Source organism: Chelonia mydas, chromosome 2 (assembly GCF_015237465.2).
Source record: "Chelonia mydas isolate rCheMyd1 chromosome 2, rCheMyd1.pri.v2, whole genome shotgun sequence".
Lineage (NCBI taxonomy): Eukaryota > Metazoa > Chordata > Testudines > Cheloniidae > Chelonia > Chelonia mydas.
In genome coordinates, this window is record NC_057850.1 from 178,443,504 (window position 1) to 178,457,574 (window position 14,071).

Sequence of the window (14,071 nt, forward strand, 5' to 3'; positions counted from 1 at the left end):
CTTCGCAGCTGCACTGAGCACTTCCTGGGGGCAGTGGAGCATCTGTCCCAATATTTTACACCCTTCCAAGCTGACCCTGAACCTGCACGTTGAGACCCAGCTTAACACCTCCTTCAGCAAATTGCAGCAAGCCCATCATTAAACAGCTTTCCCATTAATTAGACCAGAAATCAGGCAACACAAAAAACAAAGGAGAATGACATTCAAAAAGAGAGAGGAGAACAAACAGGTGGTAGAAACATGACCTTTCTCCATGAGGTCAAATAGCTTTATTGTGATTAAACACTACAATACAGTATATGTCCATAAAAAAACCTCTATAATGTATATAAATTATTCCTTCCATTCAGCAATTCTTTTTTTGTTTTTTTAAATTTCCATTACAGCTTTGGTACAATGTGATTTTATTATATATTTTTTTAAATACTTTTAGCTTCACAAACTCAACACAAAGTACAAAACTAATCCGAATCAGGGATATTACAATCTACACAGTGGTGTTCAGTGGTAGGAAAAAATCTTACCTCAATGAATTCATGTCACTAGCTAAGCTATAAAGGCATACCTAGCAGACATGACAAAATATGCACCATTAACCAGCAAACATCTTTTTAATTTAATTTTTTTTTTACAGAATTCCAGCAGCAATCGCTTGAGCACTGTCAATACTTATGTCCCCAACTGATTATCCTGTTGTGCTCCTCTTCATTTGAAGGCCATGAGTTATTTGTCAAATAATGCACCGCTATCCTTGTATATCCACACTAAGCCGCAGTATCAGTACTTGACCTGCCACCCTGTATTGTTAATACTTGCACAGTTTGTCCTGCAGCTGGCAGTGATAACAGGAACGTTACTGGAGGGGCAGTGTGGGGCAATCAACCTTAAGTTGTTCTGTGGGGTGGGAGGTATGACATTACAGTAAACAGGCATTCCAGTGGCTGTAATTGTTCCTTGACCTGATTGATTAGGTAGCATGATTGGTTGTTGATATGATTGTTGTGGCAGTCCTTGAGAACCCTGCGTCATTGGCACCTAGAAGACAGTATATGAAAAACAAATTGGTAAATTAGATCCAAATGAATTAAAGTATCCCCAGTGTATTCCGAATTGCCCATTCCCTTTTATTTTGATTTGCATATCCAATGTGTTTTACAGGGCATATCATAGCCATGGGTTGAGGAAGAAGCACTGGTCCACCAAGTTCATTTTGTGCTGCTTATGCAGTATAAAATGAATGTAAAGCAGCTGGAAAATCTCTGCTGATGTAAAACTGGTGGTCCCCAGGACTTTTACATCAGTGATGCAAGTTTGTTGCTTTAACTTATGTCAGGGCTGGCCAGCTGCAAATCACTTCTTCTTCTCCTGTGTTCCTGAGCAGAGCAGGAGAGTAGTGGAGAATCAAGCCCACAAGTCATTTTGTTTCTGTTGAGCCAAAATCTCATCTGTTGGGTTTTGTGTTTGCAAAACCAGGTGCGATTCTAAACGAACTTCTGTTCTGTTTGCACATGGACAAAAGGTTTTGGAGACATGTCTCATCCTTATACTGGGAAAAACAGGGGTATTATGAATCCTCTTTCTATTTTATCTACATTCAGGTGGGAGGCTAAAAGGAGGAAGGTTTTGTTCAATGGGGTTTTCACCCCTCACTTGCCCTGAATGGGTTAATGTAGACTAAGAAAGGGGCCAGTTAACCAGACAGGCCATAAGTGAAGGGGATCAGGTGACTTAAGTCATCCCCTGACTGAATAATGAGGGCACCCAGCTGAGGAGGAATAAGCTGGACTGGGCTTATAAAGGCAGGAAGTTGGCTACAGAGTAGTCTGCAGTCACTTTCTGGGTGAAGTGTTTGGGGGCTACAGGGTCAAAGTAGCCTGCAGTTACTCCCTGGGAAGAGGGGGTTGAGGGCTGGTAAACCCGGAGAAGTAGGGAAGCCAGAAGGTAAGGAAAGGCTCTGGGGAAAGGTAATGAGGACCAGAAAGGAACAGACCTTGGCTGCTAATTAAAGGATCCCTGACCTGAAACCTGGAGTAGAGAGTGGGCCTGGGTTCCCCTACCAGCCACTGAGGAAGTGAATGGGAAGACTGCCTGAGCCCCTTTGTAGAGATGAGACTTTGATGCCCCAGAATGGGAGGACATATGTGACCTAAGTTCCCTCTAAGCTGTGTGGCACAGATGCTCAGGGCTGCAGTGGGGAAGAGATGCCTCTCCCCAACCCTGGACCTGCCATGGTGCCCCTTCCCCGGCCACAACCCAACCCAGCCCTGCTGTGGCCAGGGGACAGGCACCCGTCCCCCAACCTAGCCTGGCCTGAACCTGCTGCGGCTGGGGGATGGGCATCCCTCCCCGGCCCCTTCCTTGCCACGGCCGGGGGAAAGGCACCTGGGCCTGACCCAGCCTGGCCCTGCCATGGCTGGCGGACAGGGGCCCCTCCCCTAGCCCCAACCCAGCCCGGCCCTGCCGTGGCCAGGGAAGAGGCACCTCTCTCCCCCAGCCCAGGGGCTGCTACGGGGAGAGAGAGTTGGGGGGGTCCTCTCTTCCCATTGTAGCCCCGGGGAGCCCCACTGCACCCCAAACCTCTCATTCCCAGCCCCACCCCAGAGCCCGCATCCCCAGCTGGAGCCCTCAGCCCCCCCGCACCTCAACCCTCTGCCCCAGCCCTGAGCCCCCTCCCACACTCCAAACATCTCGGCCACACATAGGTGGGAAAAATTAGAGGGAACACTGCACGCGACTTGGGCGGAGGGCTAAGCCATGAACACAGATCATCTTGCCTCGCTGTGAGCCAGGAAGAGAAGGCAGGGCGTGCGGTGAGAGGCAGAAAGGAGGTGTTGGACCGGGAATCACCAGGAGGAAGTGTACTAACTGTGAGCAGACCCCACGACAGGTTGATAAAAGGTTCCTATGTTAGCCCATTTCTATCACCACTGTATTGTGTAACTGTAATTTGAATGGGTTAAAGATACTGGCTGAAATTTTCAAAGCTGCTGCACTATAACACTGAGGTTGATCAACCTACTAATATGCAGCATTGTCAGATCCTAGCTGGACCAAAATTTTCCAGGATCAGTGCGTGCAAAGGATCCACATAGGCTACACTTATATTATCTCACACTTCTGCCTTTAACGCAAGCAAGGGGTCATTTACCCACAAACCTGCGGCTAAAGGACAGAAAAACAATTTCTACCAAACACTCATTCCCCCCCCCCCATCTCCTCCTCTCACCCGCATTTCCAGCAGACTTATCTTTACACTTTAGGCAATAGGAACAGATTATGGAAAAGACGAGAGGCCTCGCAACCACATATGCTTTTAAAATGAATTAATCTTCCTTTGGTTTTCTAGGAACTAGTGGAAAATAGAAGCATAGGCCCTCTCGTCACTACACAGGCTCTCGTGGTACTTCAATCAATCTAGCTGAAGCTGGGAGTCAAGAAATCTGTTTAAAATCAAGTTACTACCTTTCTTCTCAAAGTCTAACAATCATAATTCCGTATGGCTGTTCTGTCTACCAGTACACATAGCGTAAAGTCTATTTGATTCTGGGACAGTGTCCCCTTGTGATATGGCAGGAGCCTCCACAGACATAGGTGCTGGAATGAGGGGTGCTGCCGCAACCCCTGGCTTGAGGTGGATTCCATTATATACAGGGTTTACAGTTTGGTTCAGTGGTTCTCAGCACCCCTCCTATACAAAATGTTCCAGCATCCCTCTCCACAGAAGAGTAATTTAAAACTGGATTAGACAAAGGACTCATATGCATGGTAGGGAACAATCTTGCATTGGCCTAGGGATGAACAAAACAATTTCTCTCATATTCTCTCTCTCACTTTCTAATTCCAGCTCCTCAGGGAAGGAACCAAGTCTTCCTTTATATCCAGTGCAGTGCTGACCAGTTCGACCATAATTAATATAATGATCACATCAATGTAGTCTAATGTAGAATGAAAACGGAAGTACAAGGGAGGTTAAAGACAGCATGTAGAGTGCACTAGATTTGAGCCAGACAGGTGCATAACGAGGCCTGAAGCCAGATAGAGGCAAAGAAATATTTTAAAAAAGACTAAATAAAGACAGCTCACCCTCCATGACATGACACTATCATTTACTGTAAGTATATATTTTCAAAGAGAGAAATTCAGTATAGCTTGTAAGTACCTGATAAGACGACATGGCTGGATACTGAACCATCATGCCTTGCACCTGATTTCCCTGCTGATTATTCATCAGGTTCTGACTTTGGGGAGGTTGCTGCATTCCCATGAGTCCTTGGAACCCTTGTTGCTGATTAGTCAAGACAGGCTGATAACCTGGAAAAAACAATCATTTTCACTTGGCTATGAATCATTGTTCACAGAAGCAAAACTAAAGCCCTGTTTAAAAAAACAGGTTATCCCATCACATCCTGTGCAATCTCATCCCCTTTGAGAGAACCACTGCCAGACATAAAAATCTAGGTGAATATAACACTCAGGAACAGATGAAAATTGACAGTTCTGGAAGGTAAAGTACTGTATTTAGACACAGAACGGTGGCATCATGAGCAATGACAGTGTGAGTTTCCCTACATTGTCCAGCTAATGTTCTTCAATCCTGAGCCAGAGACATCTGTGAGGGACAGTTAGCTGAAACCACAGCATTTGACATAAGACCCTGAACAGACATAAGTTTTTAATGACTTTTGGCTACTTAGAGTTAAATCCTAGACCCACTGAATTCAATGGCAAAAATCCCATTGACTTAAAGGGAGCCACGATTTCATCTTTAGTATCTAATCATAAAGTCCTCGCTCAGGCAACATTTCCATTGAAGTTAATGGAAGTTTTTGCCTAAATAAAGACGGAGGTTTGTGCTCTTGTGCTGGTTCCTAAACAATGACTTATGGGTGAAAAGAAAAGGAGGACTTGTGGCACCTTAGAGACTAACAAATTTATTTGAGCATAAGCTTTCGTGAGCTACAGCTCACTTCATGAAAGCTTATGCTCAGATAAATTTGTTAGTCTCTAAGGTGCCACAAGTACTGCTTTTCTTTTGCAGATACAGACTAACACGGCTGCTACTCTCAAACCTGTCATTAAAGGTGAAAGGCTCCTTGTAGTGTTATCTATTCCGTGAGCCATCAAGTCTCTAACAAAGTGTGAAGATACTAGTGGAAGTGAGAATGGGAAAACAATTTTTATCACTACGCGCACACACCTCTGCTTTCTTATGAGGTTTGTCATTATAAGGTTGCCTCTAATTTATGGCTAGTGCATGCTGATGCTCATATTTTGCCCTAGTGACTTATTCAGTGCCTAGGAAAGAGAATTTGCTAATAATTTCAAGCCAGGCACTATCTGGGGTTCTTCACTTTGCTCCAGTGTAAATAAAGTCAAGGTACAACTGACCAAGAAAGGCAGCATAGAGAGAGAGGAAAAATGACTTTTGCTTTCAGTTACTATCAGCTTTGCATGCAAAGCTACCACAATGTGATAGGTTTGAAAATTTCGAATGGGACTGCTCCTTTTTAATGTGCTGTCCCTTTACGATTAAGTGAGTGGGGCTGAGGGCACTGTAGTGAGCAGCAGCTTACAGACCAGTTTGGCATGGAAAGGAGAGAAGGAAGAGAACCAGTTGTGACCAGTGGCGGTCTTAGAGATAGCATGTGCCAGTGTCAGTGGTTTCAACCGGTACCATTTAAATAAAGGGACTGGGGAGTTTTATTGAAGACGGGGCCTGCCTGCAGTAAAGACAGAAATTGGAGGTGGGTGGACATGTTGCACAGAAACCAGGTGTGAAGAACATAGAAGGATTCCAGCCCTACAATATATCTCCAGCAAAGGTAAATTGTAAATCTGAGCTTATTTTTCCTTAACAATACTTCTTCCTCTCTAGTTTTGTTGTTTAACATTCAGTTATGCATAGCACAGCACTCTCTACTTTGTGGTGGTCGTCTCTGAATAAGCATACTTCAGGCAAATAAGAGTTATTTCCATGTGACAATACAAGTGTCACATCTGCTCAATTTATATTCATGAATACAATGCATTTTTCATTATACTCCACAAATTGGAAATCATCATCTGGGCATTTCTTGATTATATAAAGAAATATAAAGTAACCAACGGCACTGTATATGCCATATCATTGTATGCGGATAGCTTTCCTCTGAAGGTTTTTATACAGGAGAAACGTATGGCACCTCTGACCAGAATTTTTGGCTTGCTGCCCAGGGAAAATGTTTTCCCAATAGATATGAGATCAGCATTTCCAGTAAATCTAACTTGATGAGAAAGAATTAATTCCCTGGGTGACAAATTAATTTGGCTGGAATATAGCATCATATCTCTCTCAAATGCACTGGGATTATTAGACTCTAATTTGCTGCTTTTCCACACAAACCTGATGTCAGCATATTGCCCAGTCCTGTAAATTATCAACATCATAAATGTGAAACACTGAAATTGAGTTGGCACAAGACATACGTGTGTGTGTTTCACATCCTCTTCTGCCCCTGCATATCCCTTATTTGGGGTGATGTCATCCATTAAAAAGCCTAGCATTACACATCTGGGATTTGAAGGATGGAGCTAAAACATATGGAATCACTTAAAAGTGGGAGCAGAATTAATTCATTTTAATTCACCTATTTTCCCCAAAGTACCATCATAATTCAAGTCTACTCTGCAGAGGCAGTCAACTGTGGATCGTGATGACAGCCTATAGTAGGAGTAGGAAAGAGATTGCAGGAAGAGGACATCAGGTAGCAATATGACACACCTATACAGTAAGGCAACTGGTGCCTTAGATAACTGGGATCAAACAAAGGAAAACCTTCGGTTATCCCTCAAAAATACTATGGGATTACCACAGCTATATACAGCTGTAGTTACTCATGAACTATTCGTATGTGTTTTACTTCTAGTTGTACAACTGATTTGGTCTATTTCCACTGACTGAATGAACTCAGTGGTAGGTAAGGTCACTTGTTAAATCTTGACTTCAACTTACTGTGATGTGGAACCACTGTGAATCTATTCTGATGCAGAATATACGGGAATCATCCCACTGGAATTCTGTACCTCATAACCTCTGCCCTAGCAAAATCCATACATAAAATTCACCACTACATCAGTAGTAAAGTACTGATTGGCACTTAGTGATAAGCATGGATTACCACTGCTTATGATAGGTAAGGGAATGCACAGAGGACGGTGATGGGGGGGGAGGAGGGAGGAAGATGACGGACAGGGCAGAGATGAGATCCCCTGGATAGCACAGCTGATTCCTATTCTATACTCTAATTTTTACCATTATACCTACTCAATATTTAGATTAAGCAATTTCTCCTATTTAAGGGCACTTTTACATCTTCCAGCTGCCACTCTGAGTTGGGGGGCAGAGCTAAGTCATATTGCTCCAGTGAGACACACAATGGACCTGATTCTCATTTACACTAAGGTCTCTTTACACTGCTCTCATAGTGCAAAGGAGCTTCAAAGTGAGGAGGAATGTAATCTAGACAACTTTTTGGCCCCTTCTCATTGTTAGAATGGAGTACAGAGGACTTAATGTAAATGAGAATCAGGAGCAGTGTCTCCTGGAGCTTGGAGTGTGTGTACCACTTCCTAGAATCCTTACAGAAGAACAGCGCTGTCTAGCCTGCCGGCTCCTGTAGGGTATATGTAGGGGGGATGAGTCCATATTCCTAACCCTTTCAGGATGGCCATTGCTCTCTCTTGTGGACATGCAGAGAGGCTGGCCACAATCTAACTCTAAATTAATACTGAGCTTATTGGTTGTTTTTTTTAAACAGTTCATATCCTCTTGGCTATAACAATATTATGGATGGTTTCAGAGTAGCAGCCGTGTTAGTCTGTATTCGCAAAAGGAAAGGAGTACTTGTGGCACCTTAGAGACTAACAAATTTATTTGAGCATAAGCTTTCGTGAGCTACAGCTCATTTCATCGAATGCATCCGATGAAGTGAGCTGTGGCTCACGAAAGTTTATGCTCAAATAAATTTGTTAGTCTCTAAGGTGCCACAAGTACTCCTTTTCTTTTTGCGAATATTATAGATGTCACACAACACGCCATAATGCAGAACCCCAGTAGCTGGCGCCATTCTTTACCAAAATCAAACTTCTTATTTAGGACTCCAACTCAAAGGCATGCAATGCAACTCAATGGAAGCCGCTTGCTTTTGTCCAAGGGCAGAATTCGGCCTTTTCACATGTTAGATACATGCACAAACACAGGGAGCCCATACATACTCAGATGTAACAAGCATAATGAAACTAGCAAAGTGAATAGTGATTGACAACTGCACAGATGGATAAAGGACGTTAACCAAAGTGAGTTCCTTAATTCATAGCAAGATTCATGAGCAAGATGCAAACATTGTACAAAATTAGATTTACCGGGCTAGATGGTTTGCTGCTTCAGCAAAAGAACTGGGGTTGGGGGGAGAATTTTCACACCCTTTGGCTATATATATTTTTCTACAGTAACACGTATTCAAATGACTTTTGTTTGAATGCTAGAATTTCACTGCATTATTGAATGTTTGACTAGGTACACAGAAAACGTAGCATTTTAATGGGTCTTATTCCCAGAGGAGATGACAACTAGAAGTCCAAAAATACCGCAGTTTTGGGGTGGCACTGGTGATGAGAGGCAGTGGAAAAAAGATGCTTGCTTCACCAAGACTTATTTTGTTGCTCCTGGGATATTCTACATGGGCTTGATTTAAATCTCATTGACTTCCTTGGGAGTTGGATCAGATCCTATACCCTGCTCCCAGAATAAATGTGTATGACCGTGATCTAGCCCATTAAAAAATTTATTTGAAAAGGCTAAAGTGTGCTCTTGATATGCACATACAACTTCCATTGATTCCAGCTGGAGCTGTTTGCATGGATTAAGGGAACAATATGGCATTTATGTGTTTTTCCTTTTGAAAACACATCTATTTTTCACTCTCTCTTGGCAGACCTTTTGTGTGTCAAGACATCAGGAACTGCTACACAGCACGTAACAAATGCAATACGCTGCCATGGCAATTAGATACTCAGCTATGGATTTCAAATTTGGCAGAGAGAGATACTATTTTTTATTACCATGAAAAAGACAATACACAAAGTCTTCATCTTAACTGAAGATGCTCAACCGCAGAGATGCTTCTTCAGTATTTATATAAGCCTGGCATCAGGAAATAATTATTTTTATACTATGGGGTGAAGACTTTAGACTGGGACTCAGGAGATCTGGGTTCTGGTTTCAGCTCTGTCAAAGATATCCTGTGTGACCTTGGGTAAATCATTTAATCTCACAGTGCTACAGTTCCTCATCTGTAAAATGGGAATTAAACTCTTCCCTAAATCCTAGGGGCACCGTGAGGATCCATTTACTAATGTATCTGTAGCACTCAGATACAGCATTGTGGTTATGAGCCCCACAGAAAAACCAACATATTGCAGGACAAAAAAATTAATGTGGGAATCCTTAGCACCACACTCTCTCAGAATTATGGTGTTCGTGATTCTGAAATATTGGTCCCTTATCTTCTTTTTTCTGTTTCCACTTCACACTCTCAGGCAAGGTGTCAAGGTGGGAAAGCTAGGTCACCACATCACAAAGAGAATCTGCATCAAGCTCGAAAGCAACACTGCTGCGATGAAAAACCATTAAAACCTACCACTACTTCTGTGGCCTTGTGGCCTTAAAGGGCATTAAACTGTATGTTGTTTTTTGTAAGTGTGGAATATGATCCTGCATTACAAGCACCAAAGAGAAAACACAGAGGATTCAAACTTAAATTGAGAATCAGATTTTCATTCTAATGGCAATAAAAATATATTTGTTCCAGGAAAACAAGATAGAAATAAAATACCTGAATTCATATGCTGACAGACTGCTAGTCTCTGTCTGACACATTCAAGACATTCAGAAGTTCTGTGGAAGAGCCTAAGGGTATATATTAGTGTAACTTTGGGTCCATCAGCATGTAAGTTACTCCAATTTGAGCCCCCTTCTACGCATTTACTTACATGTAAATGATACCCCCTTGCACATCACCTATGAATCTTTCCCATGTTCATCTTCAAGAAAACCATGTCCTTTGCAAAACTGACTAGGTAAGTTTCAGCTTGACCTCCCCCTCATGGATGTGTAAATGACACAAAAGTTTTGCATTTGTGGATTGGCACAACTTGCACAGCTGGGATGGTTCCCTCTCTTGTTCAGTGTTCACTGCTGTGGGTTGGTGTCTGCATCCCCTTACTGCACACTGGCAAGGTGGCTATGGCATGAGGAAAGGGTGAAAATGGGATATTTCAGACTCTGTATAACAGAGCTTTATTTTATCACCTTCTCAGTGAGATCATGCAACTACATTATCCTAGCAAATCTTTTCTTTGGGGGGGGAGGAGGGGGAACAGGGGGATGGAATATCAGAGATTACTATCCTACAGTAGTATTTATTTTTGCATACAGCAGCAGTTTCAATCCTGCATTCCCCGTTGCCATGCTTTGGCATGCGATTTATTTTTAGATGAAAATGAAAAAGACCACAGTGTTGTGAAAATGGGACCAGAAATTGACTGTACTGCCCGAAAAGTATCACATTACAGGTAGAGGAGAGCGTATTCAAACTGGATGGGTTCCAGGAAATCAGTAAAGGACAAGAAATGGAACCATGCCTTTTGCAGCAGTAGTTTTTCTTCAGACTTGCTCTTTTGCTCATTAGCTTTCATACTACATAAAGTGTAATCCTTAAAAGCCTCTTTGCTGTCCCCTGAGAACACACATACGTGGGTTATTTTCTAATGGCAATACACATCAGATGAACCATCCCATTACAGCAAGCTCCAGGGCCTCTTTACTCCAATTATATCATCCTGCTCCATGTTATCTCTGCTACAAAGGAGGATTTTTAAAATCAGGGCAAACATGAGAGACATTGTTAAACAACCAGAGGAATGAACCGTGCATGGAATTTCAATGAATGCCTCAGAGGGAAAAGAAGCCTTGGTTTCCAGCCTAAATGGAAGAGGCTGTCATACTGTTGAGGTAATTCTCTGAACCTTTATGGCCCATATCACCATGCTGACAGTCAGATAACGTAAACATCCCAGAGGGAGACAGACTACATGAATGTTTTAATTTCTTAATGAGGCTACAGAGCTTAAAAGATAAAATGCAGTGGTCTCACGCCTCTGCCAGCAACGTAAGCAAGTTTGGTGCTCAACTGGTCTTCGTGGACATCCTTTATGAGTAGCATGACCCTGTTTGGAAGGACTCTTTCCTTACTCCTAGATTCAGAATTCAGGCAAAGGTCAGCAGGGTAGTTTTATAAGTATATCAACACTCTGCTTAGGCCATGTCCACACTGCCACTTATATGGGCAAAACATGTGTCACTCAGGGGTGTTTAACCCCCCCCCCCCCGGAGCGACATAAGTTTCACCAGCAAAAGTGGTAGTGTGGACAGCGCTATGTCGGTGGGACAGCTTCTTCTGCCGACATAGCTACTGCCGGGGATGGTTTAATTATGTTGATGGCAGAGCTTTCTCTCGTTAGCACATGGGGATCTTCATCCTAGTGGAGTTTTTGTTTTGTTTATTTTTCCTACTGGGTTCGAGAAGGGATCTGTTCATGGCCGAATGCTATTCAATATCTTTATCAATGATCTAGAAGAAAATATAAAATCATTGCTGGTAAAATTTGCAGATGATACCAAAATTGTGGAGTAGTAAATAATGACAGGTCAGTAATACAGGCCAAGCTGGATCACTTGGGCTCGTCTGAACAACATGCATTTTAATACAACTAAATTAAAGGTCGTTCATCTAGGAACAAAGAATGTAAAGGTCACACTTATAAAAGACAGAGGACTGTATCCTGGAATACAAGGAAACTGAAAAGGACGTAGGGGTCATGATAGATAACGGACAGAATATGAGCTGTCACTGCAATGCTGTAGCTAAGAGAGCAAATGTAACCCTCAGGTGCATAAGCAGGAAAATATCAAGCTGTATATGGAATTAATAAGACCATCACTGGATTACTATGTCCAGTTCTGGTGCCCACACTTCTAAAAGGTTGTTGAAAAGCTGGAAAGGGAAAGAGCAACAAAAATGGTTTGAGGTCTGAAAAACATGCCTTATACGGAGACAGACTGAAGGAGCACAAGCTCCTTAGTTTATCCAAGAGAAGACTCAGATGTAGCTTGTATTAAAATGCACTCGCCTTTGTTATCATTATGCAACTTGATTAAAGTCCATAGGTACCTACATGGGGAAGAGATTTCTGATAGTAGACAGCTCTTTAGTTTAGCAGACAAAGGTAAAACGAGATCATCAGACTAGATGATCAGTCTCTTCAGGCCGTAAAATCTATGAAAATTGGGGTTGGCCATTTAGCACTTATTACATCCCTAAACTTCCGATGACAAGGATCATTGAGATGCGTGAGAGAGATTTCAGTGATAATAAACAACAATGCATCTACTTCCTAAATTGTCCTTCACTGGACACAGATGAGAGGGGGAGCCACCAGGGACATTGTTTCAGCTCCCGGATCCCACACCGCCTAGCCCCACGGTAAAATGGAGCTTCTGAGGAGCACCCGATGGTGCTACAATCTTTCTTCCCTTGCTCCCTCCCTTCACCCCCTGTCACCATCACCTTGAAAATTCCCAGGTTTTGTTAGGCTGTTTTAAAAATTAAATAAAAAACAAACAACAAAAAAGCTGACATGGGTAGTATCTAAGGGTAAGTGCGGCTGCAAATCTGCCCCCTAACAATGGAACCTTATAATTCTTGTACTGAGTTTGTAGTTACAGAAGGCCAAGGCCATGGCAGCACTATGACTCAATACTGCAGTCACCAACTTGAATAGAAATACAGTGTAAAGACCATCACGACACAAGACACATGACAAGACACAACAATGACTAATATACTTGTTACTATCTATCTACAGTAAAGAGTTATCCCTGCGACAGGACGAAAATGCGCAAACGCATACAGAAGGGTTTGTGTCCCTAAGAACTCTTCAATGCCACCTGGCAAAGGGGTCACTGTTCTGTAACGGCAGCCCTCTTACTGGCCTGACATTACACCCCACACACTGATGTCATAATACTGATCTATAAAGAATGCCATGGGAGATCTTAAATGAAAGCCAAGATCATGTTGGTCATTATTATCACTGTGGAATGTATGTACAGATGATATTTAAAAAGTTATGTCTATATACTGATAATATGTCCTTATAGTTTGTATCAAGATGTTACCACGTAGCAGAGGTGAAAAACTGGTTTTGCCAGACAAGGGGATGTATATTCATCACCTATCTGCAGATTGAGTATTGTAAAGCAAAACAATGGAAGCCCTATTTACATACAAGTCAACAGGGCGGATGGGAAGTCAAAAAGAAGGGAAGAACAGCAGGGGGAAAAGAGCTTTACCTAGAGGAGTTCTTCAAAGGTTTATTGGACTATAACTGGAGGATAGGGACAGCACCTTTTACCTTTCGCTGAGGGAGCAAAAAGACGGTACTTTTTGCAGCCATAAATGGTGGATCCCAGCCACGTGGGTTGATGATGCTAGGAGATTGCTTTAGGTGAGAAACTATCTTAGACAAGGATTTTAGCTGTTGAAGTTAAGTTTAGACTCTAAGATGCACATTCTACTTTTTGTTTTATCTGTAACCATTTCTGTTTCCACTTATTAACCTTACTCACTATCGCTTAAATCTTAATCTTTGATGATCAATTTAGGATTGTTTCACTATAAATATATCACAATGCTGTGATGTTATAAAGGAGCTGATCCTGAGTTGCAGCAATCAAGCTGTGTGTATTCTCTTCCCTTGGTAATATCTGTGAGTGTCCAGTGAGAGGGGCAGGACACACTATGAAGTGAGCTATAGCTCACGAAAGCTCATGCTCAAATAAACTGGTTAGTCTCTAAGGTGCCACAAGTACTCCTTTTCTTTTTACGAATACAGACTAACACGGCTGTTACTCTGAAACTACAAGGGGGCACTTTCAGAGGGGCTCATGGATAGGGGATATGCCTATTTTTAA

At 42.5% G+C, this 14,071-nt stretch overlaps 1 protein-coding gene across 18 annotated transcripts in view; it reads right to left on the minus strand.

Moving 5' to 3' along the window:
• Positions 1-230: 230 nt before the first annotated feature.
• The window catches only part of ARPP21 (cAMP regulated phosphoprotein 21), a 171,724-nt gene continuing 157,883 nt past the window's right edge, over positions 231-14,071 (minus strand). For all 18 annotated transcript variants that reach the window (XM_043540683.1, XM_007057226.4, XM_043540686.1 and 15 more), the window contains 2 exons: positions 4,160-4,311; positions 231-1,035 (listed from right to left, as the gene is read on the minus strand). In XM_043540683.1, coding sequence (XP_043396618.1) covers positions 778-1,035; positions 4,160-4,311 — 410 coding nt within the window. In that variant the 3' untranslated portion in view covers positions 231-777. The remainder of the gene's footprint in view (positions 1,036-4,159; positions 4,312-14,071) is intronic.